The sequence below is a fragment of the Oryctolagus cuniculus genome, chromosome 10 (genome assembly GCF_051225735.1).
Source record: "Oryctolagus cuniculus isolate XC-2025 breed Fujian yellow rabbit chromosome 10, ASM5122573v1, whole genome shotgun sequence".
Classification (NCBI taxonomy): Eukaryota; Metazoa; Chordata; class Mammalia; order Lagomorpha; family Leporidae; genus Oryctolagus; species Oryctolagus cuniculus.
This window is the reverse complement of record NC_142876.1, coordinates 66,606,343-66,634,205: the sequence shown is the minus strand read 5'-3', so window position 1 is coordinate 66,634,205 and position 27,863 is coordinate 66,606,343. Positions and strand designations below refer to the sequence as shown.

At 40.7% G+C, this 27,863-nt stretch overlaps 1 protein-coding gene across 30 annotated transcripts in view; it reads right to left on the bottom strand.

Moving 5' to 3' along the window:
• LOC100357740 (ankyrin repeat domain-containing protein 12) overlaps positions 1–27,863 on the bottom strand; it is a 143,036-nt gene that overhangs the window by 44,227 nt on the left and 70,946 nt on the right. For 19 of the 30 annotated variants that reach the window (XM_070050476.2, XM_051852132.3, XM_070050475.2 and 16 more), the window contains one exon: positions 23,766–23,913. In XM_070050476.2, coding sequence (XP_069906577.2) covers positions 23,766–23,913 — 148 coding nt within the window. Of the gene's footprint in view, positions 1–11,704; positions 11,785–23,765; positions 23,914–27,863 lie in introns of all 30 variants that reach the window. The other 11 variants (XM_089305887.1, XM_008261047.5, XM_089305888.1 and 8 more) reach the window with 1 other exon arrangement.

Sequence of the window (27,863 nt, the reverse complement as noted above, 5' to 3'; positions counted from 1 at the left end):
CATGACACTTTTTATAAAAGGTATAATTAAATCATATAAATCTATACTAGATTAGGATTTTGGTTAGGATTTTGGTGATACGCTGACATCAGGATCACCTGGCTTTGAATTTCTCATGCTCAGTTAACAATTAGCCTCAGGTAGCAGAAAAGTCCCAGGTTCTAGCATTAGTCATAGGTTCAAATTTTTGGTGCATAATTTATTTGAAAAACAGAGAGAGGCAGAAGCAGAGAGAGTGATCTTCCATCTGCTGGTTCACTCCCCAAATGGCTGCAATGGATGAAGCTGAGCTGATCCGAATCCAGGAGCCAGAAGCCTCCTCTGGGTCTCCCATGCGGGTGCAGGGCAGGCACTTGGGCCATCTTCAACTGCTTTCCCAGGCCATAGCAGAGAGCTGGATCGGAAGTGGAGCAGCCAGGTCTCGAATCGGTGCCCATATGGGATGCCGGTGGCTTTATCCACTATGCCACAACATTGGCCCCAGTGCGTATTCTAATAACTCAGTTATCTATTATTATGATTCTCAGAGGGCTACTATGAGAATTAAGCAAAGTAGGGGCCAATGCCATGGTGCAGCTTAATCCTCCGCCTGCGGTGCTGGCATCCCATATGGGCGCCAGCTCTAGTCCCAGCTGCTCCACTTCCGATCCAGCTCTCTGCTGTGGCCTGAGAAAGCAGTAGAAGATGGCCCAAGTGCTTGGGACCTGGCACCTGCGTGGGAGACTGGGAAGAGGCTCCTGGCTTCGGATTGGCACAGCTCCAGCCGTTGTGGCCATTTGGGGAGTGAACCAATGGAAGGAGTGAACCAATGGAAGGAAGACCTCTCTCTGCGTCTCTTCCTCTCACTGTCTGTAACTCTACCTCTCAAATAAATAAAATCTTTAAAAAAAAGAATTAAGCAAAGTAATTTATGTACAATGCCTGGCACATTTCTGGCACATACTATGTGACAAATATTAACTCACTGCCTAGAAAAAAATCATGTAAAATTAAAAGCACTTAAGTATGTATAACTGAAAATAGTGCCAACTTTAATAAAGCACATGTTAATTTAAAAAGACCAAAGTTCAATCCCATAAATTCATCTTTGCTTAACTTTCACAAGACTGAAGACAAAAACCTTCATCCTAACTCATGGCACTATTTGAACTTACTATAGAGCTACAATAGGAAGTATAAGGGCACTGGAAACAACTGGTCTTTTAAATAAACAGTGGACATATGTAGATATAGACTTTTCATGGAGCCAATGAGGGGAATGAAGAAGTAAGAGTGAATCAAGAAACTATTTTTTATATGCAATATTCCATGGATTTATGTTTGGTGAAATTTATGTTTTTATACATAATAGTACTAGATGTAATCAACAATCACTTGTGTAAAATATTTTTATATGCTTCTCAAAGAAAAGGAAGGGGAAATCAAAGTGGAGATAAAGAAGGAACAGGGACACAAAAACATAAATTTGTATTTGTTAACTGCAATTTAGTACAAGTATGTAACATTTCTAAAAAAAAAGCCTCCATGATGGCACTTCAAAAGGTTCATGGGACATGCATACTATGAAAAAATAAGTAGATTTCAAAAGTTTTTTTCACCAAAATAAACTTATCTTTCAAATTAATTTTCTGTGCATTTTGAGTACTCTTGTACAACTAAGTGCAACACAACTTATTATTGCAAATAAGCCTCAGTAAAAGCTTAAAATATTATACTTATTCAAGTCTATAAATTGTCTCATTCATTATCTTATATGCTCTGAACACTATACAATGTTAGTAACAAATTTGTTCATGACGATAGAAGTAATAAGTAGCACAACCAGGTTTTCAGGTCCAGTTTCTCTGACTTCAAAACTGGTATTCATAAACTGTCACGCCATATATCACTTCTGAGTATATAAAAAGATCACTTGGGGTCGGCGCCACGGCTCAATAGGCTAATCCTCCACCTAGTGGCGCCGGCACACCGGGTTCTAGTCCCGGTCGGGGCGCCAGATTCTGTCCTGGCTGCCCCTCTTCCAGGCCAGCTCTCTGCTGTGGCCAGGGAGTGCAGTGGAGGATGGCCCAGGTGCTTGGGCCCTGCACCCCATGGGAGACCAGGATAAGTACCTGGCTCCTGCCATTGGATCAGCGCGGTGCACCCGCCGCAGTGCGCCGGCCGTGGCGGCCATTGGAGGGTGAACCAACGGCAAAAGGAAAACCTTCCTCTCTGTCTCTCTCACTGTCCACTCTGCCTGTCAAAAAAAAAAAAAAAAAAAAAAAAAAAAAAAAAAAAAGATCACTTGGGGGTGAACCAATGGAAAAAGGAAGACCTTTCTGTCTCTCTAACTCTGCCTGTCCAAAAAAAAAAAAAAAAAAAATCTAAACAAAGGCAGAACTGTGCAAACATCCACTGTCAATTTTCTGTAAGCATTCAAGTGAGTATCTTGTACTTCTATATTTCATGATTGAGTATACTGAGAAAACTCTACTACAAAAATCTAGATTTTAGAATAAAACATCGTTTTAAATAAGATTTCCTATTAATTTACATGTAAATCACTTTGAAATAACTAATAATATAATGTTGTCTAACATACTGAGATTGAAGTTGAATTTGAAATACAGACTTGATATTGGTCTGTAAGGCAGAGGTACAGAGAGAAGTGAGGAGACAGAGAGAGACAGAGACAGAGAGAGAGAGAGAGAATCTTCATCTGCTGGTTCACTCCACAAATGGCCACAATGACTGCAGCTGGACTAGGCTGAAGTCAGGAGCCTAGAACTGCAGCTGGGTTTCCTACGTGGTTTGCAGGGGCCCAAATGTCTAATGTAATATAACCTTACTTCCTGTTTTCACTTTTGAAGCTAATATTTATCAAATGCTAATTATGTGCCAGTCAAGATTCTATGTGGATTTACGTATTAACTAATTTACCCTTATTTATTTATTTGACACAGTAAGTTAGAGAGACAGGGAGAAAGGTCTTTCTTCCGTTGGTTCACCCCCCAAATGGCTGCTATGGCTGGAGCTACGCAGATCCGAAGCCAGGAGCCAGGTGCTTCCTCCTGGTCTCCCATGTGGGTGCAGGCGCCCAATCACTTGGGCCATCCTCCACTGCCTTCCACAGCAGAGAGCTGGACTGGAAGAGCAGCTATCGGGACTAGAACCCGGCGCCCATATGGGAGGATTAACCAAGTGAGCCATTGCACTGGCCCCACTAATTTAACCTTTACCACATCCTCCATGAGATATGTACTGTAAACTCTATTTTACAGATGTGACCTGAGCATACATGGATTAACTAATTTGTCCAAGATAGCCTAGGAATAATAAAAACTGAGTTCCTATAACAAGTATAGCTATTTAAAAGAGCAGAGTGGAAGAATTATTGATGGTTGATTTTCATTGTTCAAATCCCTACAACATCAAAAGTTACGTAAATATACTCAACGAGGATTTCTTCTTCTTCTTCTTTTTTTTTTTTTTTTTTTTTGACAGGCAGAGTGGACAGTGAGAGAAAGAGACAGAGAGAAAGGTCTTCCTTTGCCATTGGTTCACCCTCCAATGGCTGCCGCGGCCGGCGCACTGCGGCCGGCGCACCGCGCTGATCCAATGGCAGGAGCCAGGAGCCAGGTGCTTTTCCTGGTCTCCCATGGGGTGCAGGGCCCAAGCACCTGGGCCATCCTCCACTGCACTCCCTGGCCACAGCAGAGAGCTGGCCTGGAAGAGGGGCAACCGGGACAGAATCCGGCGCCCCAACCGGGACTAAAACCCGGTGTGCCGGCGCCGCTAGGCGGAGGATTAGCCTAGTGAGCCACGGCACCGGCCGGATTTCTTCTTTAATACAAGGAATACAACTAAAAAAAATTATCCTCACACTGGCAATAGGGTTTATATGCCATTTTTATTCAGATATGGGCTAGTATATAAAGCACTAACCTATATTAAGTGTACTTCAAAAATTTGTGGAAAAATGAATTAAAAGATGTTTATTTTGGTGCAAAAAAGTGAAATACATGTATACTTTTTTTCCTAATACGCATTTTTCATGAACTTTTTCCAAAACCTCTCATATTTTAGTGGTCTTTGTTTTCATTTATCTTAAAGTAACATTTAACATGTTTTTGTTAGGAAAGTAAAAGAGTTCATGCAGGAAAATGCAGATATGAGTTGAGACAGTAAAAGCCACCAATAAAATAATCTCACTAGGAGATTAATTCATGATGTAAACATATTTTAACATGGAAGTAAAATGAAAACAAAACTCATAAATCTCAAGTCTCTCCCCCGGCTTTTTTTTTTTTTTTTAAGATTTATTTTATGTATTTGAAAGAGTTACAGAGAGAGGTCTTCTATCCGTTGGTGCACTCCCCAGATGGCTGCAACAGCGCCCATATGGGATGCCGGCACTTCAGGCCAGGGTTTAACCCACTGAACCACAGCACTGCCTCCTCAACCCCACTCTTCTAAACTGACTTGACCTCACTTCAGAAAGTATGCCTGGGGTAAGTGCTGTGGCACAGCAGGTTAAGCGGCTACCTAGGATACCTGCATCCCAATATGGGTGCAGGTTAAGTCCCAGCTGCTTCACTTTCGATCAGCTACCTGCTAATGGCCTGGGAAAGCAGAAGATGCCCTAAGTGCTTGGGCCCCTGCCACCCAAGTGGGAAACCTAGAATAATTTCCCGGCTTTAGGTTGGCCCAGCCACAGCCATTGTGGCTCTTTGGGGAGTTAACCAGCAGATGGAAGATCTCTCTCCACCTACCTCTGCCTTTCAAATAAATAAATCTTAAAAAGAGAAGAGGAGAGAGGAGAGAGGAGAGGGAGGGAGAGGAGGGGAGAAAGAAAGAAAAGGAAAGAAAGCATGCTTTTACTCCATGAACAGCCCCAAGCCATGCTTAATTTTAGCTGGCTTCATAGTTAATATAGTTTGTTTTCCCAAGTTGTTTTCTTGTTCATGAAAATTAAAATCTTTCAAATCATCATCAGATGACAGTGAACTCTCAGACTAAAAGTATAATTCATACAATATGTGTATTGATAGCTATTTTCTCTCGCACACTCTTTCAAAGGCAGAATTACAGACAGGTAGAAACACAGAAAAGATCTTCCACTCTCCCCAAATGGTCCCAAGAGCAGGGGCTGGGTCAGGCTGAAGCTAGGAGCCTAGAACTCCACCTAGGTCTCCCATGTAGGTGGCAGGGACCCAAGAACTGGGGCCATCTTCTGCTGCTTTCCCAGGCACGTTAGCAGGGAACTGGATTGGAAATGGAGCAGCTGGGACTCAAAGCAGCGCTCATATGGAATGCCAGCACCATGAGTGGCAGCTTAACCTGCTGTGCCACAACACTGGCCCCATTTTCTTTTGGTATCACTCTTTAGGAAGTACTCTGATATTCTGTTCTAAAATATGCCAAATGCTCATTGCTATTATTCTGGAATTTTACATCAAAATCCTGAGTTAGTCTTTTTATCTTTTCAACTTGTATTTTCTGTCAGGTAAAAATAATATATTTGAACAATATTTTCAGAAAGGGAATACCAAGTTATGTCCAAGGATGTTTTTCTTTAGTGCATACACCTGAGCAATGGTTAGGACTGAATTTCTAGGTTTAAAATAATGCTTTTCAGAATGTTGTAATTATTGTTCCAGCAGTCTTCTGAAACACTTCTAGAATGAGACACCTGATGCTACTGCCTTTTCCTTTATGGATAAAACATGTTTCTGGGCCGGTGCCGCGGCTCACTAGGCTAATCCTCCGCCTAGCGGCGCCGGCACACCGGGTTCTAGTCCCGGTCGGGGCACCGGATTCTGTCCCGGTGGCCCCTCTTCCAGGCCAGCCCTCTGCTGTGGCCAGGGAGTGCAGTGGAGGATGGCCCAGGTGCTTGGGCCCTGCACCCCATGGGAGACCAGGAAAAGCACCTGGCTCCTGGCTCCTGCCATTGGATCAGCGCGGTGCGCCGGCCGCAGCGCGCCGGCCGCGGCGGCCATTGGAGGGTGAACCAACGGCAAAGGAAGACCTTTCTCTCTGTCTCTCTCTCTCACTGTCCACTCTGCCTGTCAAAAAAAAAAAAAAAATGTTTCTGTTTCTTGGAGTTTATAGGATTTAAAAACAACAATTATCCCTTTGAGTTTGGATGTTGTAGGGTTTTGCCCCCTCTCCCCCTTCTTCCATTAAAGAAAAGGTCTCTTTTGGTCTAAAAACCAAGTCTGTGTTCAGTTAAGACATACTTTCTTAATGAAAAAATACTTTCTTCCCGATATTTGTTCTTTTTGCAAGATGAAGAATATATTTCCTGGGTATTTTTAATACCATTTTCCTTGTATTTCTAATATCTTGTCATCTGTATTTTTGTGTTGCCCTTCTCTTAGATCTCAAATTAATTATTCAGCAATGTCTGGACTATTCTTTCGTTAACTTCAGGAATCACATATGCCTTGAGTCCCAAAGACTTACTTGGTTTCTGATTACTTTCTCTCACAAGCAGCTTTTTTTTTTTTTTTTTTTTTTTTTGGTTAGTTTGTTACACTGGCTGGGTTGGCTGCCTTCTGGAGTCTCCAACATACTGAGGACTTACTCTTCTAGTCCTTACTTCAGGCTGAGACAGTTTCCTGAAAAGCTGACTACGAGTTTCAGAGATTCTCTAGGGCACCACTGGGAGGAAGGTATTACAACTGCATTAGGTATTTTTTTTTTTTTTTGGACAGGCAGAGTGGACAGTGAGAGAGAGAGACAGAGAGAAAGGTCTTCCCTTGCCGTTGGTTCACCCTCCAATGGCTGCCGCGGCCAGCGTGCTGCGGCCGGCGCACCGCGCTGATCCGATGGCAGGAGCCAGGTGCTTCTCCTGGTCTCCCATGGGGTGCAGGGCCCAAGCACTTGGGCCATCCTCCACTGCACTCCCTGGCCACAGCAGAGAGCTGGCCCGGAAGAGGGGCAACCAGGACAGAATCCGGCGCCCTGACCCGGACTAGAACCCGGTGTGCCGGCGCCGCAAGGCAGATTAGCAGCCTAGTGAGCTGCGGCGACTGCCTGCATTAGGTCTTTATCTATTTTGAGTGGTTCCTTTGCTGTTTAATAGTTCATTAACCAAAACTAATACAAGAACTGTACAAATTTGTTATTTATGTAACAGTAAAAGAAGTAACATCAGAGGCCAGCGTCTCGGCTCACTAGGCTAATCCTTCGCCTGCAGCGCTGGCACTCCGGGTTTTAGTCCCGGTTGCTCCTCTTCCAATCTAGCTCTCTGCTGTGGCCCAGGAAGGCAGTGGAGGATGACCCAAGTGCTTGGGCCCTGCACCCGCATGGGAGACTAGGAAGAAGCACCTGGCTCCTGGCTTCAGTGCACCGGCCGTAGCAGCTATTTGGGGGGTGAACCAATGAAAGGAAGACCTTTCTGTCTAACTCTGCTTGTCAAAAAAAAAAAAAAAAAAAAAAAAGGAAGTAACATCAGAAAAATATATCAGCACTTTCAGAAACAAATTTTAGAGTTTTCACATTCCCAAATCTATTAAGGAATGTAGCTTAAAAAGACATGCAAACAAAATATAGATAAAATAGGTAATTATATACAGTCTCAAATTTCTAAATCTTGGGGACCAGCTTGAGGTACAGCAGGTAAAGCTGCATCTTGCAATGCTGGCATTCCACACTGGAGTGCTGGCTGGAGTACCAGCTGCTCTGCTTCTGATTCAGCTTTCTGCTAATGTGCCTGGTAGGCAGGAGATGATGGCCTAAATACTTGGGCTCCTGCTACCCTTGAGGGATACCCAGATACAACACCTGGCTCCTGGTTTTGGTCTGGCTGAGACTTGGTTGTTGGGGAGTGAACCAGTGGATGGAAGTTATATCTGTCACTCTCTTTCCCTGTCACTTGGCTATTCAAATAAATAAATAAATCTTTTTAAAAATTTCTAAACCTCAGTTCCACAAAGTAAAGGTTAGGTGTTTTAATTTTACTTTATAAGGAAAAGGAAGTCATACAACTATCTATTTGGAAATCAGTAAACCAGATGAGAACAATTTCACAGAAACAGATACTGACAAGAGAATTACAGTTAAGGGTTTAGGGGTGAGGTGGGGAGTGAAGAAAATGTAATCAATAACTGAAAATACTAAGTCTAAAAGCAAAATATACATAAGAAATAAAATCAGGTAACATGGTACTCTATAAACCCCCTCAATTAGTAATCATGTAATGGTTTTCTATTATTAAACTGTTACACAGAAACTGATCTTATATAGAATAAATTAATCAAGATTATTTCCTCTGAAATCAAGACTGGTATCACTACAAAAACTTTGATGTCACTAAAGGAAACCGACAAAATCACCCAGTCTCAGCTATTACATCATATATACATATATTACATGGAGGTCCTTTTAACCATGACTATACATAACACATTTTTCTGTGGACAATAATGACATAGCTATAGCTGAGCTCATTTAAATATATGTATAATTTTAAGTCAAACTTCTTATTTTTACAGTTCTGCCCAAATATACCCTTTATAAAGTTTTAGTCTTAAATATTCAACCGGATCTCACTATTAGAATTATGTGACAGACTCACTTTAAGTTGCTAGACACTGTCTGAAATTCAATTTTTAAGGTAAAATCACCAAGCTCACATTTGTAACAAAAAATCAGCTTTAGTATTTGCAATAAATAATTTTATGTTCTTGAAATTTCTGATCTCCAAGATTTACAAAAACTTCACACAGGTATTTAAGTAGACTATTATTTTATGTAACACAAAATTTGATGATTTCCATTAATTTGCAGCAGCAAGAAAACATCAGAGCTGCAGCCAATTTCCCATTTCTTTTTTGATGTGTGTGTGTGTGTGTGTGTGTGTGTGTGACAGAGAGAGAGAGAGAGAGAGAGAGAGAGGGAGGGAGAGAGAGAGGGAGGGAGGGAGGGAGGAAGTGAAACATATAGATCACATGCAATTTTTATGGATATTGCTAAAGAGCAATCTATTCTCTTAAAGCACTCCACCTGGAATTATAAATTCTTATGCTGTGGAGCTAGGTTGACATAATTAACTCACATAAAACACATTATGAACACTGTATTAAAGTATTGATTTTGGTTTTGGAAACAAGTACACTGCTTTTATTTCTTTTAAGATGCAAAAAGTATGTTGGTAATATTTCTATTTAAAAGTCAAAAAAATTTAAATTTGGAACTCAGTGTATAAAATACAGCATGTATGTTACAAAGCAGAGAAGAAAATGTAGAGCACGCAAAACACTAGAAGACCACTTCTTTTAAGTGGGCAAGTGGTCATTAAATAAAAGCACCCCACCCCCCGCAAAGCACACCTGATTGCTTATCATGCTGTGTGCTCAGACCTGTGCTCAGCTCTGCACATAATAGAATTACTGATTTAATTTATTCTAAGCAGTCATATCATAGGGATATGTAAAAAGAAAGAAAAGGTGTTGAACACCAAACACGTGCTACACAACAGCTTCAGAAATATGCTTACTAAAGGAGGTTGCTAGCAGTTCTGGTTATAAAAAAATAAGGTTCATGGGTTATAAATAGACTGATTTTCCATATGAGGTTTAACTCCTACTACCTAACAAATACACTGGAAACTGTTAAAACTGAAGGTAAAATATTATTTATATTTTATGCTAAAATGGAGAAATCTTTAAACATAGCTATACTAATATGCAGACTGCGTTATTCTAGAAAACGCTTTATCCAATCGAAATTCCTAATGATCACATTTGTTGATGTATTAGGACACTCTAAAACACCCAAGCAATCTCCTCCTGTAGTCTCCACAGTTCTAAGATTAAAAGGTTTGGTTTAAAACTTTCTGAGGTCATGCTTTCTTCTAGTTATTGTTGAACAGTTAACATCAAATAATCCGTTTGATTAAAAAAATTCTGGAATATTTTGACATAAATAACTGTTTTTGTGGATCTCTTAATTTATTAGCTTTTAATTCCATAAGCATTTGCCAACAGTAATATTTCACAGTTCCTGAAATATAAAACTGAGGAAGTGAGTTTCATAAATTATGACAACATATTTCTAAGAGTACAATTAACTAACAATGAGAAAATGAGGCTTGAAACACTGGTCATTTTGTGTATTGTAAGACACAGAAATGCACTCAGTAAACACCAGGGGGTAACAATACATCGCTCTCTTCAGAACTCTTCATTTCTGTCCTATGATTTAACTCTATAAGTACTTTATTTATTACGGTGAGACAGTTCCTGTGAGAAAAATTTATACCAGCTGCCTAATAAGGCCAGATTACTGGCAAAATAACGTTAAGAAAAAGGTGAGGGCGGCCGGCGCTGTGGCACAGCAGGTAAAGCCGCCGTCTGCTGTGCTGGCATCCCCTATGGGCACCGGTTCCAGTCCCGGCTGCTCTACTTCCGATCCAGCTCTCCGCTATGGCCTAGGAAAGCAGTAGAAGATGGCCCAAGTCCTTGGGCCCCTGCACCTGTGTGGGAGACCCAGAAGAAAGTTCCTGGCTCCTGCCTTCAGATCAGCCCAGTTCAGGCCATTGTGGCCATTTGGGGAATGAACTATCGGATGGAAGGACCCCCGCACCCCCCACCTCTCTCTCTGCCTCTGCCTCTCTGTAACTGTCTTTCAAATAAATAAATCAATATTTTTAAAAAAGTGAGTAGCTCTTTCAACAATAAGTGATATTTTAAATTTTGTCCATTGGGCACTCTCTAACAAAGTTGTCAATAAAATCTATACTCCGATAGTTAATAAGTGTTAAAAAGTTTGAGGGGGTGGGCTATGTGACAGAGTTATCCTCTTTTCCATTACTATAACTGTGGTGTATAAGCACAATCTGACTCTGAATGTGACTGAGTTTTCGGCATAGTAGCAAGGAGCAATTATGTGAAGCAAACACTATTATTAGGATTTCTGTATAGAAATATAATGGAAGAAGACCATGAGAAAAGAGAAAAAGGTAGAAGGCATGGGAAAAAATGACTTAAGGATTATGCAAATGTACAAAAGTGCCACATATTCATACACAAATAAGCTGTATTATCCAGGATATGTATTCCTGTAACAATACTGTAAGTCTGACATGTATGACACAAAACTGTTACTCAAAGTATGGTCCATGAAGTGAGGACAGTCTATAAATTTTGTTACTGATCTGGAATGAAATAAGAAGTCTGCAGCAAAATGGAAACCACATTTATCACTAAGCACACTGTTTACTTTCAGCTTTTTCTTCAAAAGCATTTTCTCCTAGAAAGGAAGCAATCCACTGATTTACATTCTAGCATAAGCTGCTTATTTTGAGCAGTGGTAATACACAGTTTGTAGAACAACTGCGCTGAGTATCACTGGCATGAAGCACAAAGCCCAAAGGAATAAACCATATTTGGATGTTACACAGATGATGTCCTTTTATTTACTCCAAATTCATTAAGTTCTGAAATTCACAGTCTTGGTTATTCTCTAACCTTGTAACACTTAAAGTGCATCTGTCACATGGATGACACGATGTATCAGATGGATAACAATGCTATCAAGCTTCACACATACAAACATCTATGGGCAGTAAAATTAATTCCTAATTAAATATTAATCTTTTGAATTTAGATCGGATGAAGTTCAATAAAGTCTATGAGGACCTCATGTAAATAAAGCAGTAAATGTTGGGTATTTTCATCAGTCTTTTTCAGCAACTCCAAAATCTTTGTAAGATACTTACTGATGATTTTTGCATCATTCCTTGAGGGAGTTTGATCAAGCAATAACTCAGGTACATTCACCATGTGGAAAATAAATATTCTGAAAAATCAATACATAGCTGATGAACACATGAAACAACCAAGTTCAGTGAAAATCAAAAAGGTTCGAGGTGTGTTCCGCTATAATTGAATGTGTTAAGTTGAAATAAAATGCATTTCTCCTTCTGTGGGAAAAATTTGTTGTATCAGTTCTAAAGAAAAGTTTTAACAAAAACTAGTTTTTTTTACCGCCAGTTTTCTGAAACAAAAATAAAGAATTCATAACAAGAATAAGTATAATAACACACTTTTTGAGTTGTACTTTCTTATAGATGCCAGTGTAATTTCAGCTATTATAATCCTGATTTGACACAGCACAAATATCTTTAGATTTTCAGCTTATAACTGGCATATTGACTTACAAGTATTTGAAAGTAAAAAAATCAACAGGAATTAGTGGATGTTGTTAGTATCTGTTTTTGTGATTGGCTATATACTCAATGCTTAATGCCAAACACACAATAGGTACTCAAGAACAGTTACTGAATAACTGAAGGAAAAGAGAAGGGGAGACTAGAATGGCTCCCAAGTATGACTTGTACTGTGCAGATGAAATGGTGTTATCATTAGTTAAAACAGGAAGAAAAGAAAAGAACTGTGAATGGGGAAAAAAGTTTCATTTTGATATGGTGATTTTTAGATTTTTGGTGAAGAAACCAGATATATTATCCAAAAGGCAGTTGAAGACCTAAGCTGGACACCTAAGGGTAAGATCTGCAATGGAGATATATTTGAAGGCACTCATCATACACAGAGAAGTTAAAACTAGGAGTGCAGGTGAAATTTATCTGGGAAAACATGAAAAGAGGGTCAGAAGGTAAAATCTTTGGGAAAACTAACATAGGGTTGTATGGTAAGGAAATGAAGAAGAAATGAAGACAAGAGGGGGCCAGCACTGTGGTGCAACAGGTTAAATAAAGCCCTGGCCTGAAGTGCAGGCATCCCATATGGGTGCCAGTTCCAGTCCTGGCTCCTCCTCTTCCAATCCAGCTCTCTGCTATGGCCTGGGAAAGCAGTAGAAGATGGCCCAAATCCCTGGGCCCCTGCACCCACGTGGGAGACCCAGAAGAAGCTCCCGGCTTCAGATCAGCGCAGCTCCTGCTGTTGCAGCCATTTGGGGAGTGAACCAGCAGATGGAAGACCTCTTTCTCTGTCTCCACCTCTCTTACTCTTTCAAATAAATAAAATAAATCTAAAAAAGAAAAAAAAAAGAAATGAAGACAAGGAAACTGAGGAGGCAATGAAAAAAACATGCGTGGTATTAGTAAAAATAGGTCCCATGGAATAGAGTCAGTCTACACTCTAGTTCAAGCTTAGCTGGGAAAGGAAAAGCATGGAGGATTCAATAAACAGCAATGCAGGGAATAAGATTTTTTGCCAAGAGCCTTATATATTTACATAAACAAAAATATTAGCACATGATTGTATCAAGCTCTACTTCTACCACCCAAATCATCCATCACTTCTGCCACTTTTCACTTGAAACACACCTCAGCAACCAGGTCTAAATCCTTCCAGGTTCTTTTAACATTTTATATGAGCATTGCTTGTATAACTTTAACAAACAAGTGTGTGCATATGTTTTCAAAACAATGTTTATTTAACAAGAGATATAATTATTCACCTTGATTTTTCTAGTAATAGTATCTTGGGGCTGCTGCTGTGGGGCAGCAAGCTAAGCTGCTTCCTGCAATGCTTGCATCTTTTATGGGGGCTGGTTAGAGTCCTAGCTGCTCTGCTTCTGATTCAGCTTCTTGCTAATGGCCTGGGAAAGCAGTGGAAGACAGCCCAAGTACTTGGGCCCCTACCACCCATGTGGAAGACCTGGATGGAACTCTGGACTTGTGGCTTCCACGCAGACCAGCTGTTGGAGTTATTTGGGGAGTGAATCAGTAGATGGAAGATATCTTTCTCCATCAATCTTCCCTTCAACTGAGTAATTAAATCTTTACTAAAGAACAAAACAGTACCCTATGAAAATCTCTTCAAGTATCTGCAGTTTCAAAGACAGCCTTGATATACTCCTTCATGGTTGAGTAATAGTTCATGCTATAGCTATACCTTGATCTGTTCAATCAAATGCCTAGTGATGGTTATGCATTTTCTGTCACTAAAGAGAGTATTGTAATGAACAATATTCCTAGAAATGTGATTTCTTTTTTTTTTTTTTTATTTTTTACAGGCAGAGTGGACAGTGAGAGAGAGAGAGAGAGAAAGGTCTTCCTTTGCCGTTGGGTCACCCTCCAATGGCTGCCGCGCTGCGGCTGGCGCACCGCGCTGATCCGATGGCAGGAGCCAGGAGCCAGGTGCTTTTCCTGGTCTCCCATGGGGTGCAGGGCCCAAGCACTTAGGCCATCCTCCACTGCACTCCCTGGCCACAGCAAAGGGCTGGCCTGGAAGAGGGGCAACCGGGACAGAATCCGGCGCCCCGACCGGGACTAGAACCCGGTGAGCCGGTGCCGCTAGGTGGAGGATTAGCCTAGTGAGCTGCGGCGCCGGCTAGAAATGTGATTTCTAGAGCAAGAAGCCTAAGTATTCTTAAGAATGTTTTCTGGCTGGCGCCGCGGCTCACTAGGCTAATCCTCCACCTAGCGGCACCGGCACACCGGGTTCTAGTCCCGGTCGGGGTGCCGGATTCTGTCCCGGTTGCCCCTCTTCCAGGCCAGCCCTCTGCTGTGGCCAGGGAGTGCAGTGGAGGATGGCCCAAGTGCTTGGGCTCTGCACCCGCATGGGAGACCAGGAAAAGCACCTGGCTCCTGCCATCGGATCAGTGCAGTGTGCCGGCCGCGGTGGCCATTGGAGGGTGAACCAATGGCAAAGGAAGACCTTTCTCTCTTTCTCACTGTTCACTGTAAAAAAAAAAAAAATAATAATGTTTTCTGTGATGGTAAATTTTGAACTAAAAGAAGACAGATTGTCACAGATACATTAAGTCTGAGCTCCAAAGGATCCTCTATGTCTGGCCTATTTACAATTCCACCTATCCCATTCCCCTATCATTTTGAAGCATATCCTATTTATTCTACTACTTTATCTATAAATATGAGGATATTTCAAAAATCTCATGGAAAAATAGAATTAAAATGTACATTTGAGGCAGTCTTTTGGTGAACTGGTTAAGCCTCTGTTTGGGATTCAAGTCCTAGCTCCAGTCTTGATTCCAGCTTCCTGCTAATGTATACCCTGGAAGGAAGCAAGTGATGGTTCAAATAGTTGAGACTCTCCCACTCAGCTGGAGACCTGAACTGAGTTCCCAGCTCCTGGTAATTTGGAGAGGGAATCAGTAGATGCAAAGGCTCAAGGCTGGTCAGTCTGTTTCCATCCCTCAAATAAAATAAGCATTTAAAAAGACACTGGTTTTTAATTTGGAGCATAAAAACTTTGAAACGCATGCATAGTTTTTACATTGCATTTTTGCAAATTTTCTGAAGACCTCATATGGCATTGATTTCAACATATTTTTGTACCAAAAATAAACATTTTTTCATTATATTTTTATAAACTTTTTGAAGTACCATCACATTTCAGTATGTATCTCAAATGAAAAGGACTCATTCTTTGTTAGCTATTGTCAGACCTTTTTTTTTTTTTTTTTTAAAGATTTATTTATTTGAAAGGAAGAGTTGCAGAGAAGCAGAGGCAGAGAGTCTGTCTTCCATCCACTGGTTCACACCCCAGACAGCCTCAACAACAGGAGCTGTGCCAATCCAAAGCTAGAAGCCAAGTGATAACGAAAGCTATAAGCCACTTTAAGTTGTTGGTTTGTTATCCATTATTTCTTTTTTTTAATAGAAAATAAACATATGGACATGCTTTTTAAATCTTTCAGTGTCTACTATTATCTTTTACCCTAAAAGGTGAATAATACCTTGGCCAGGTACAGGATTCTCATACTGTAGTTCTCTTAGCAGTTGTCTTCCACTATTCCAAATTACAAGTCCCATGCCAACCTAACAGTATTTCTTCTTTGTAGGTAATTTGTTAGTTCAGAACAGCACCAAGAAATGTGACCAATGAACATGGAGGGGTATGAACGAATGTTTTCATTAATCCACCTGGAGCTCACTGAGCCTCACAACTGATGACATGGTTTTTCAACTCGCATTTTTTTTTATTATTTTTATAATAATTATGTATACCCTACCTGTTGCTTTCTGCCCTTTTAAGTCCCTACTAAGTAAGCATTACTCATATTTTAGACCTGTTAGACCTCCTGGATCTACTGCTTAAGTCTTTTATCTTTTCTTTCACAATTCTTTGTCTTTGGAATTTTGCTTTATGTTGTAAAGATACACTTAACTTGATTTTTGAGTTTAATATCTGAATCTCAACAGTGACTATTCCCACTTCATCTACTAAGTTGCTGGGCTGTACAATCACATTTTATTTAGTTCCCCAAAGTCTTTTTGTGCTATACTGGAAAAAATTTTAAGCACCCATTCTTGTTGTTTCCTCTAGTAATTTTATTGAGTTGAGTTCACATTCTGTTTATTTCTAAGGGATGTTATGTTTCTTCAGTAGCTCACTGTAACCTAATGTTGGAGTAGTCCAAGTGGCAGTTCACCTGCAAGTGGCAGAAGGCAAAGCAGTTTCCATCCTGGTGGCTGTCAAGCCATAGCAGAGGCAGCAGGAGGAAACCTCCCTGTTCTTTAACTCCAGGTCTTCTGCTACTCCAGTGCTGATGATGGATTTACTCAGCCTATAGGTTCAGATCTTTGGATTTATGGGGGATGTAGAGTCCTGGCAGATTTCCCAAGGGCAAATTCCCTATGCCAGTTCAAATATTTACTGAGCAATACCTATGTACTAAATACTTAAGGGAATTTACATTTTTACTACAGGGTGAAGATAGAGAAATCGATACCAACAACAAAGGTACCACCTTGACAATTTTGCCTATAGTTTTAGCTCCATTAACATCACTTTCTTCAAACATTGATGCCAATTCTTTATGAATGTTATATTTTTCTCCTTATTCATGTCCTCCTACTCCCATTCTCCTTTTCATTTAGTCCTACTTTTGGATGGGTGACAATTTAGTGGAAGCCCTGGTCAATCCCTAAGAGAAGCACAGGAACTATCACTATTGCTGGTCCATTCTCAAAGTCATGGAATACACATCAGGCTCTTCCCTTAACATACGATGTGAAGAATCTGTTAGTATTAACAACAACAACAAGGGGTGGATGCCTGGTCTACTGGCTATGATGTCCAAGTACCATATCACCATATCCAAGTGCCCGGGTTTTATGTCTGGCTCCAGCTCCTGACTCCAGCTACCTATCAGTGCAGACCCTAGGAGGCAGTGGATGACGGCTGCAACAACTGAGTTTCTGCCATTCACATGGGAGACCTACATCGAGTTCCTAGCTCTAGTCATCATGGGCACTGAACCAGGGCATAGATGGGAGCTGGCTCTCGTTAACAGATGCATTTTAAAAACAAATTTATAATATCCTGAATCCTACATGTGCCATTTACCTTAATGGCGTTTTTTGTAAAACACTCACTTATTAAATACATGCTGACTTTTTTAGTCTTGCCTATTTTTTAAAAGTCTGATACTCCAGTCATTTTTATTTTTTTCTGAAGAGTTTCCTTTGTCTTTTCCAAATAGTTTATCTCTTGAAGAACCAACACTGGTTTTCTCACTCTGGATTTGGCTGACCACACTCTCTTGGTGCACTTTACATGCTCCTCTGACCTTGACATTTCCTGTACATTGGCAGCTGGATCCTGTAGATGAAGACAGTAAGGTTTGATCTCTTCGACGAAGCCACAGTAGCATTAGAGTATATTCTTTCATCATGGGGCATGTGATGCATTCTTTAATATTAGTAACTGTCGGTGTTCAATGCTATAGATAGACTAGCAGGGGTTTGCAAAATGCCATAATTTAATTTTTTCCCATAAATCTTTAAAGCACTGCTTTTTTTTTAATAAAAGATTTTTAAAATTTATTTATTTGAAAGGCAGAGTTACAGAAAGCACAGGCAGGGAGAGAGAGAGGTCTTCCAACCGCTGGTTCACTCAGCTTTGGAGCTGAGCTGATCCAAAGCCAGGAGCTTCTTCCTGGTTTCCCACGGGATACAGGGACCCAAGAACTTGGTGCCATCTTACACTGCTTTCCCAGTCCATAGCAGAGAGCAAGACTGGAAGAGGAGCAACCAGGACTAGAACCTGCACCCATATAGGATGTTGGTGCCACAGGCAGAGGCTGAGCCCACTTCGCCACAGGGTCGGTTCCCCATATTTTAACTTTTTAAATGAAGACATTTCTCCCTACCTTCAACATCACCTAGTAACAGAGTTCATACAGAAAGTCAAGAAAAAAAATTTTCCAGTTATTTGCCTAAATTTTCAAGTAAACTGATTCTCTCTCATCCTGATAACAAACGAATTTTTAAAATCATCATTATGAACTCATGGATTTAAATATATTTGATGGGTTCCAGAACTTTGCAATGTCCTTATTTAAGCTCACATTGTCCCACCCCGGGGCAGTGGAAAAGTGCTCCAAGTTGTCTCCTAAGGCCCCTCTTACAAGATTTTATCTTTGTTACCTTTCATGAAATTTGTAATGAAAAGATGCTGCAAGCTCATTGTACATATTCCCTGCTCTGGACCTAGGACCATCTTTTTCTAAGAAGCCTTCATTTTTCTTTAGTAGAAAACATTTTAAGATCATAATCTGAGAATCAGACATGATTATACTATTCTCCTTCTCATAGCTTTTAGCTCAATTATAGAGCAAAGAAATTGTATATATTTGTATATACTATACAAATTTTGACGATTTTAAACTCACAAGAAAATTGAAACACTGAACACTACATACCCTTTTACCCAGATTTGTTTAATATTTTATTCTCTTTCTTTATAATCTTTCAACTAAAGTATGTATTTGTATACATATTTTTCAGTAGTATACAAGAGTATATTATATACATCATGTCCCTATATCCATATATACTTCAGTATTTCTTAAGAAATAAGACATAAGGACATTCTATTAAGTTGCCCTATATGGCTGTCAACCTCATGAATTACACTGATACAACACTAGTTACTGTGCATATTCCTTATTAAATCATCTAACAATGTCTTCTCCTATAGTAATTTTTCACCTCCAGTCTAGCACCTAGGCTAAGAGCAAGCTGCCTTTAATTACAGTCTCTTTATTCCACAACACTTCTACTGCTTTACTGGTCCGAGTCTCGCCCGACACGGTCATTTCTTACTCCTTCCTGACATGATACTGGATTACTACTTGAACTTCCTCATGAGTGTGCATTCTCAATTGAAATACCAGAGTTATGCCATATCCCTCCCACAGCATTAGAGCACACATTCTGGGTGCTGTTGGAGTTCCACAGTAATTAATCATTGGTTTCTCCTCCCCTGTCCTCTCCCAGCCCCCACCTTCTGATGTAGAAAGGCCATTCAGATACCCTTTTCGTCAAAACATCTCTCTAGGTTTATCAGTCATAAGTAATGCTTGCCTAGTCATCTTTACTGTAAGGGTGTAACATAATCAGTGGTAGGGGTTGGACTGGACTAGGAAAGGGTATGAGAGAACTTTTGGGACTGACAGAGATATTCTGTACTATGACAGGGCTGGATGACACAGCTCAAGGCATTTCCAAAACTCATAAAATATTATACTTAAGAAGTTTAAGTTTCACAAATGTTAATCAAGTGCATGCTGAAGTACTTAGGAATGTCCACAACTTATCACAGAATGCATCAATAGTAAGATGGAGTGGACAGATATATGATAAAGCAACCAAGGAAATAGATCCAAAGTAAACAACTCTAAAATGCAGTTGGTAGGGACACAGTATGCACTGAACTTTGTTACATGGACTTTCATGAACTTTGCTACGTTTGAATATTTTCAAAATAAAACATCCAGCTTTTTTTTAAAAGGTATCATTCCAAAAGGTGAAGTTATCAAGTATAGAACAAGTAAACAGGTAACACAGTAATACAGTAATTAAACATAAATAATCATAATTTGGGATAATTTTCCCATGCTGGCATCATACCTAGATTTAGAAAATATGTATCTAACACTGTGGGTAGAAGCTAAGATAGAAAACCATTAGATGGCTAATTGCAATGACTTTAACACTGACGTCATGAACAATCTTTTAAAAGCCATATTATAAAGGCAGGAAAAAGTAGTATTTGTAAATTAACACATAGGTGATATCACACATGTATATTTAAATTAATAAATACTTTAAGTAGACGCCCACTTATTCCTTATTTCTGTGTAGTTTATTTAGTCAAGTGGGCTACAACATCTTTGTTCTGTTTTTTAAATTGTTACTGAGGAAAACTTAGATTAGCTTGTATTCTGATATATACAACATTTAAAAAGCTGCTCTAGAGCATATACTTTTATGTATTTATTTATTTTTTTGACAGGCAGAGTGGACAGTGAGAGAGAGAGAGAGACGGAGAGAAAGGTCTTCCTTTGCCGCTGGTTCACCCTCCAATGGCTGCCGCGGCCGGCGCGCTACAACCGGCGCACCGCGCTGATCCGAAGCCAGGAGCCAGGTACTTACCCTGGTCTCCCATGGGGTGCAGGGCCCAAGCACTTGGGCCATCCTCCACTGCACTCCCTGGCCACAGCAGAGAGCTGGCCTGGAAGAGAGGCACTGGGACAGAACCGGCGCCCTGACCGGGACTAGAACCCGGTGTGCCGGCGCCGCAAGGCGGAGGATTAGCCTAGTGAGCCGTGGCACCGGCCTAGAGCATATACTTTTATAATGATCTCTCTGCCCCTTTTTGGGCATTTGTGTCATTCTAATTTTTCATTTTTTTAAAAAAGATGTATTTACTTATTTGAAAGGCAGAGTTGGAGAGAAAGAGAGGGAGTGATCGCCCATCCACTGGTTCACTCCCCAGATAGCCACAATAGCCAGGGCTGGGCCAGACTGAAGCCAGAGAGCCTGGGTCTCTCACTTGGGTTTAGGAGCTCAAGCACTTAGGCTATCTTCTGCTGCTTTCTCAGGCACATAAGCAGCGAGCTGGATCAGAAGTGGAGCAGCTGAAACTCAAATCAGCGCCCATGTGGGATGCCGCACTTCAGACGGCAGCTTAACCCACTGTGCCACAAGGCTGGCCCAATTCTTCACTATTGTATGCACTACCCTGTTAATTTTATGCAGTTATAAATGTTCTTCAAAAAGTTCACGGAAGATGGAATTAAAAAATGTTTATTTTGGTGCAAACAAAATTGAATCCCGTGCATAGTTTTTTCACAATATACATCTTTTTGAATTTTTTGCAGATTCCTCATATAATGTGAGTACTTCTGGTTACCTCTTTAAGAATTTTTCAAATATACTAACAAATTGCTTTCCAGAAAGCAATCTCTACAATAGTATATGATTTCAGCTTCACTGCAAGCCTATCAACATCAGAATACTGTTTTTAAAAAATCTTTACCAATTTTACAGGGTGGTTTTTACCGAGCATTTCTGTATGCTAGGCACTGTGTTATTCTGCAGTATTCTATCTTGTAGGCTCCTTTCTCAGAGTGAAGTTATCAGGATTTTGTTGGTTTAGAAAAAGCTATTCATGCATTTGTACATCTGGACCAGTTAAAACATGATGGCAACATCACTGTGTTCACAGCTGCCTGTCCCCCAATCTTTGTCCTAATACATCCTTTCTGTCCACCTGTAACTCCCTCTGCAGCCCCTTCTGTCAGTGTCTTTCTCTCTCTTCTCTGCATTATTTATACTTTAGGGTTTTATTTTTTTTCTAACATCCACACACAGCATTCTACCACAGTCTGAAAAATCTTTTACATAACTGAAGCTCTATTTCCTATATATTTTATATGAAAGGCAAAGAGACAGAGGAACCAACCAACAGACAGGGATCTTCGATCTGCTGACTCATTCCCCAAATACTTACAACAGCCAGGGTTTACGAAAATCTCAATGTTGCAGATGTTGTATGCATAGTCATCAGTACTTACAGGATGAGGATAGCCAGACCCAAGCCAAGAGGAAGGAAACCAATTTGTGTCTCCCATGTGGGTGGCAGGAACCCAACTACTTGAGCCATCACCCGCAGTCTCTCAAGTTGTGCATTACAAGGTGGAATTGGAAGGATATGTGGGACTCAAACTCAGGAACTCCAAGATAGGATACAAGCATTCCAACTACTGTACCAAACACACACCCTCTATCAAGTTTCTTATGTGCCTATAATGTTCACAAATCCTCACTTTTTTTTCTTGATTAGATTTCCTTGAATTTGTTTATTTGATATTCTTAGAAAAGCAACTCAGTTTCATTCCGTTGTTTAGAAATATTAGGATTTTATTTTCTTATACAACACTTACAAAATGTTTAATCATTAAATTTTACTTTTTATTAATACCTTTTCTCTTCAGAACTATCTTTTTCTTTCCTATTTCTGATTTCCTTATTAAGCTCATTTACTTTTATTCTTAGTGAGTCTGATGATGATGCCACAATAATATAGCATAATTTGTCATTATCCTATAAGTACTAATGGTTATGTACACAATGTCTAAAATCTTGAGACTTTTTAAATAAAGGATTGCATATGCTGGGAAAACCAAAGTTTCCAAGTAGTATTATGTTTCTGTCATTATATTTCTAGCAACTTTTGCTTCATATATTTGTCAGTTTAAGAGGTCAACACAAGTTTTTCTCTGCTTTGTAATTATTTGCCCTTTATTATCAAAAAAATTATCTTCTTTTTGCCATGCAACATCTTCTCTCATTCTTTTTTCTCTAATGTTAATACTATAATTCTTTTTCTTTTTAAAAGTATTCTTAACTGGTATTTTTTTCAACTATTATAAAAAATAATTATCATACAATCTTGCCTATCTGGAACATGAGTTTCAAATATTTATTGTCTTCTCCCCTTCTAAAACAGTTAGTTTAACTTACTATTTAAACCTCAAATTATTATTACATTTTTCCCTCTTAAGTATGATCTGATGTATATAGTCACTTTTGAGAATATTTGCACTTGTTCAGGTATTTCTTTTACAATCAGTGCTTACAACCAGAATACTCCTACCATGATTTTGTTCATACTGTTGTATTATCTCTCAATCATTGGAATATACTGACAATTTTTGTTCAGCAACACAATAAGGATATTATAAGGAGTGTTCTTTCAGTTGCCTTTCCTTGTGAAAGAAATTTAGCTGTGTTACATAAAGGCAAAAATTGGAACCTTCTGCCTCGAGACTATAGATGTTGTTCTCTTGCCTCCTGGCAATGGCAGAAATTAAAGGAGCAGTTTGGTTTTTATTCACTCATATTTAATATAAAAGTAACATCACCTAATTGCTTAATGGAATTCTTTAAGATTACAAAGACATGGCTGTTTGCAAGGCTGAAAAAATTATTTTTTATTGATTTCTGATAATATAGTAAATGCTTCCATTCTGTATAGAGATGATTTTCTTCAACACAGGAATGTTTGTTGTATTTTTAAGTTTTTAAAAAAATTCCATGCACGCTCAGTTTTCCACAATATTTTTTTTTAAAAAACTGTTTCAAAAGAAACTGCTCCCAACCTGCAAGTGATCAAAAGTTCAACCACCTAAATCAAAACAGCAAAAATCCAAGTATGACTTATTTATGCCAGAAAAGACCTGAAGGCGAGCACCTCTATAATTCATAACATAATGTGAAAAGAAGTCAGGGTAGTACAGTAGCTTGAGTGTCATGAAAGAACAATGGAACAATTTATAGCACAAAATATTACAGAAATCCGGCAGTGGCACTAGGTTTCCACTCCAAAAAGCCACAAGTAACAAACATCTAGACTGTTAACTTCATCATTTTTAGCTAAGCGTTGCTCTAATAATAGCTAATATTATTTTGAGGTACTCAAATATTTCATGTACTACAGACCAATCAAGTCTATTAAATGTCATATCAAATAGTTCAATGTCTATTATTTCAAACAAACCTGTATAGCTTTCATCGTCATCTGACAAAGGCACCTCTCTTTTTAGTAGTAATTCCAACTCTTCTGTTTCTGCTACATCCACTGGGCGCTCTCCATGCTTATTAGCTTGAAATGGGTTTCCACCATGACGAAGTAATAGTTTCACTATCTGCAACATTAAACAGTACAAAGTTATTTCCTTCAGACACATATAATTTCAACCATTCTCTTGATAACACAACATTCTTGTGTTATCTCATCTACCCTATAGCCATCCCTCAGAGTGTCTTCTCTAACCATTATTCTCTCTCAATTTCATTTTACTTGAAATTCCTCTTCCAACTGATGACCATATCTTCCTGAAAATTTAAACTGGGCTAGTTCAGAACTTAATTTCATCATTTTCTATTTTTATCATAAATCAACAAATACATATTATACCTATTAAGAAGTACTACTGCAAGTTTTTCTGACAGATCAATAAGTTCCCTAGTCTCTCTCTCTTTTTTTTTTTTTAAGATTTCATTTATTTGAAGGAGAGCTAGAGAGGGAGACAGAGAGAAAGGTCCTGCGGCCTGTGCCATGGCACAGGTTAATCCTCTGCCTGTTGGCGCTGGCATCCCTTATGGGCGCCCATTCAAGTCCTGGTTGCTCCTCCTCCAATCCAGCTCTTTGCTATGGCCTAGGAATGCAGTAGAAGATAACCCAAGTGCTTGGGCCCCTGCACCCACGTGGGAGACGTGGAGGAAGCTCCTGGCTCTTGGCTTCGGATTGGCGCAGCTCCAGCTGGCTCAACCATCTGGGGGGTGAACCAACGGAAGGAAGACCTTTCCCTCAGTCTCTTTCTCTCAGTGTCTGTAACTCTAACTCTCAAATAAATAACATCTTTAAAAAAAAAAAAAAAAGAAAAAGAAAGGTCCTGCATCCACTTGGTTCACTCCCCAAATGGCTGCAATGGCTGGAGCCAAGCTGATCCGAAGCAAGGAGCTTCTTCTGGGTCTCCCACGTGAGTGCAGGGGCTCAAGCACTTGGGTCATCTTCTGCTTTCTCAGGCGCCATTAGCAGGAAGCTGGATTGGAAGTGGAGCAGTCAGGACTTAAACAGGTGCTACAGGCCAGGGCTTTAACCCACTGTACCATAGAACAGGCCTCCCATGGTCTTTTTTTTTTTTTTTTTTTTTTTGACAGGCAGAGTGGACTGTGAGAGAGAGACAGAGAGAAAGGTCTTCCTTTGCCGTTGGTTCACCCTCCAATGGCCGCTGCGCTGCGGCTGGTGCACCGCGCTGATCTGATGGCAGGAGCCAGGTGCTTATCCTGGTCTCCCACGGGGTGCAGGGCCCAAGCACTTGGGCCATCCTCCACTGCACTCCCTGGCCACAGCAAAGAGCTGGCCTGAAAGAGGGGCACCAGGATAGAATCCGGCGCCCCGACTGGGACTAGAACCTGGTGTGCCGGCGCCGCAAGGCGGATTAGCAGCCTAGTGAGCCGCGGCGCCGGCCTCCCATGGTCTTTTGAAATGCATACCCTAGAGGGAACTTGAAAAATACTGTTTCTCTTTGTTTAATGCTAATATCTCTATCACATGATGTGAAAAATCTTTAGTTTTGTTAATACACAATACTCGCATTATCTTTGCTGATTACAGTGCACTATTTTAACACATACACACAAGTGCAACCAACTCAAACAAGGCAGCCAGCCATATATATATAAAGATCTATTTATTTCAAAGGCAGAGTTACAGAGAAAGACAGAGATCTTTCATCTGTAGGTTCTCTCCCCAAAGGGTCACAACAGCCAGGGCCAGGTCAAAGCCAGGAGCTTCATCCAGGTCTCCTACAGGGGCCCAAGTACTTGGGACATCTTCTGCTGTTTTTCCAGGCACATTAGCAAGGAGCTGGATCAGAAATGGAGCAGCTGGGACTCAAACTGGAGGCTGTATAGGTTGCCAGCATTGCAGGCAACAGCATTGTTATGCCACAATGATAGCCTCTCCTCATCTTTTGTTTGGGGCCTTCCTGTTCCTCTCTTCCAATTCTTCACAGTATATAATACATTATTTTAACTACAGCTGCCCCACTGTGCTACAGAAAATCCACCAATGCTCTTGATCTTGCTCTGTTTCCTACTTCTGAGGAATTTCAATTATCAATAGTCATGTGCCTTTATTAGAATCAATGAAATGTAAACTTCAAGACGCTTCACGGGGCTGGTGCTGTTGCACAGCAGGTAAAGCCACTGCCTGTGGTGCCAGCATCCCATATGGGTGCTGGTTCAAGTCCCGGCTGCTCCATTTCCAACCCAGCTCTCTGCTATGGCCTGGGAAAGCAGCAGAAGATGGCCCAAGTCCTTGGGCCCCTTCACCCACGTGGGAGAACTGGAAGAAGCTCCTGCTTCTGGATTGGCGCACCTCCAGCCACTGCGGCCAATTGGAAAGTGAACCAGCAGATGGAAGATACTCTCTCTCTGTGTGTCTGCCTCTCCTTCTCTGTGTAACTCTTTCAAATAAATAATATATATATATATATTTAAAAAAACACTTGCATGGGACCTTTAAAAGTCCCTATTTCATTTAAAAAAATTATTTGAAAGAGTTACACAGAGAGAGGAGAGGCAGAGACAGAGACAGAGACAGAGACAGACAGACAGACAGACACACACACACACACACACACACACAGATCTCCCATTCGCTGACTCACTCCCCAGTTGGCCATAATGGCTGGAGCTGGGCCAATCCAAAGCCAGGGGCTTCTTCTAGGTCTCCCATGTGGGTGCAGGGGCCCAAGAACTTGGGCTATCTTCCACTGCTTTCCCATGCCATAGCAGAGAGCTGGATCAGAAGTGGAGCAGCCAGAACTTGAATGGGTGCTCACATGCGATGCTGGCACTGCAGGTGGTAGCTTTACTTGCTACACCACAGTGCCAGCCCATACAAGTCCCTATTTCTAATTATTGTTCTAATTTGGGGGAGGGGAGAAGGAGAACCCAAACATTGTCTGGATCACTCCCCAAATGTCAGCAAAGACCAAGGCTGAAGCCTGGAACAGTATTGTCTCCTACATGGGTAAGAGGAAATCCAATTATTTGATCTATTATCACTGTCAAGGGTCAGAGAGCTAGGCTGGTGGTATACTGCAGTGGGTTTGACACCAGCTTCCAGTATAGGCACCAATTCAAACCCAGCTGCTCCATTTCCAATTCAGTTCCCTGCTAATGTGCCTGGGAGAGCAGCTTTAAAAGGGCTCTAAGCACCCATGTGGGAGACTCAGATGAAGCTCCTGTCTTTGGCCTGGCCTAGCCCCAACAGTTGCAACCATTTGAGGAGTGACACAACAGATGGAAGACCTCCCTTTCTGCCTTTCAAATAAATTAATCTTTTAAAAAGAAAAAGATGAATCAGGAGCTGGAGTTGAAAACTAAACCCAGGTACGTCAATGCAGAATGGATGCCTCTTCACCACCACACTAAATGCTTACCATCCTACTTCTAATATTGTATTCATTACTTTGAAGCTTTTCTTACAGGCTTTTCCCCCAGCAAATTACATAAGCTTCAGGCTCCACTGAACCAGGGTCTGCCTAGTGAGTCTTCATTTCTTTTTCTGCCCCGTCCCCCCACCCCATTTTAGTCCTCTTCCCAACTGTATTTTTTCATCTCTTCCTGGTTGAGTCCTTCTTCTTCTTTTTAAAAAATATATATTTTTAATTTAAAGTCAGAGTTACAGAGAGAAAGAGATAGATCTTCCATTGGATGGATCACTCTCCACACGCTCACAATGGCTGGGGCAGGGCCAGCCCAAAGCTAGGAGCCAAGTTTCATCTGGGCCTCCCATGTGGGTGGCAGGGGCTCAAGTACTTGGGTATCTTCTGCTGCTTTCCCAGGTCCATCAGCAGGGAGCTGGATCAGAAGTAGCGCAGCCCGGACTGGAACTGGCACTCCTAAGGGATGCCAGTGCTGCAAGCAGCAGCTTTATCTGCTCCACCACAGGCCCCGTCTTTCTTTTCTTCACAGTTAAGTCTCGTGAAAATGTTTATTCTTAGCAGCCCTGACTTTTTTATTTGCTCTTTATTCTCCTACTGGTAACTCTGCTACCACCAGTCCTATGCATAATGTATCA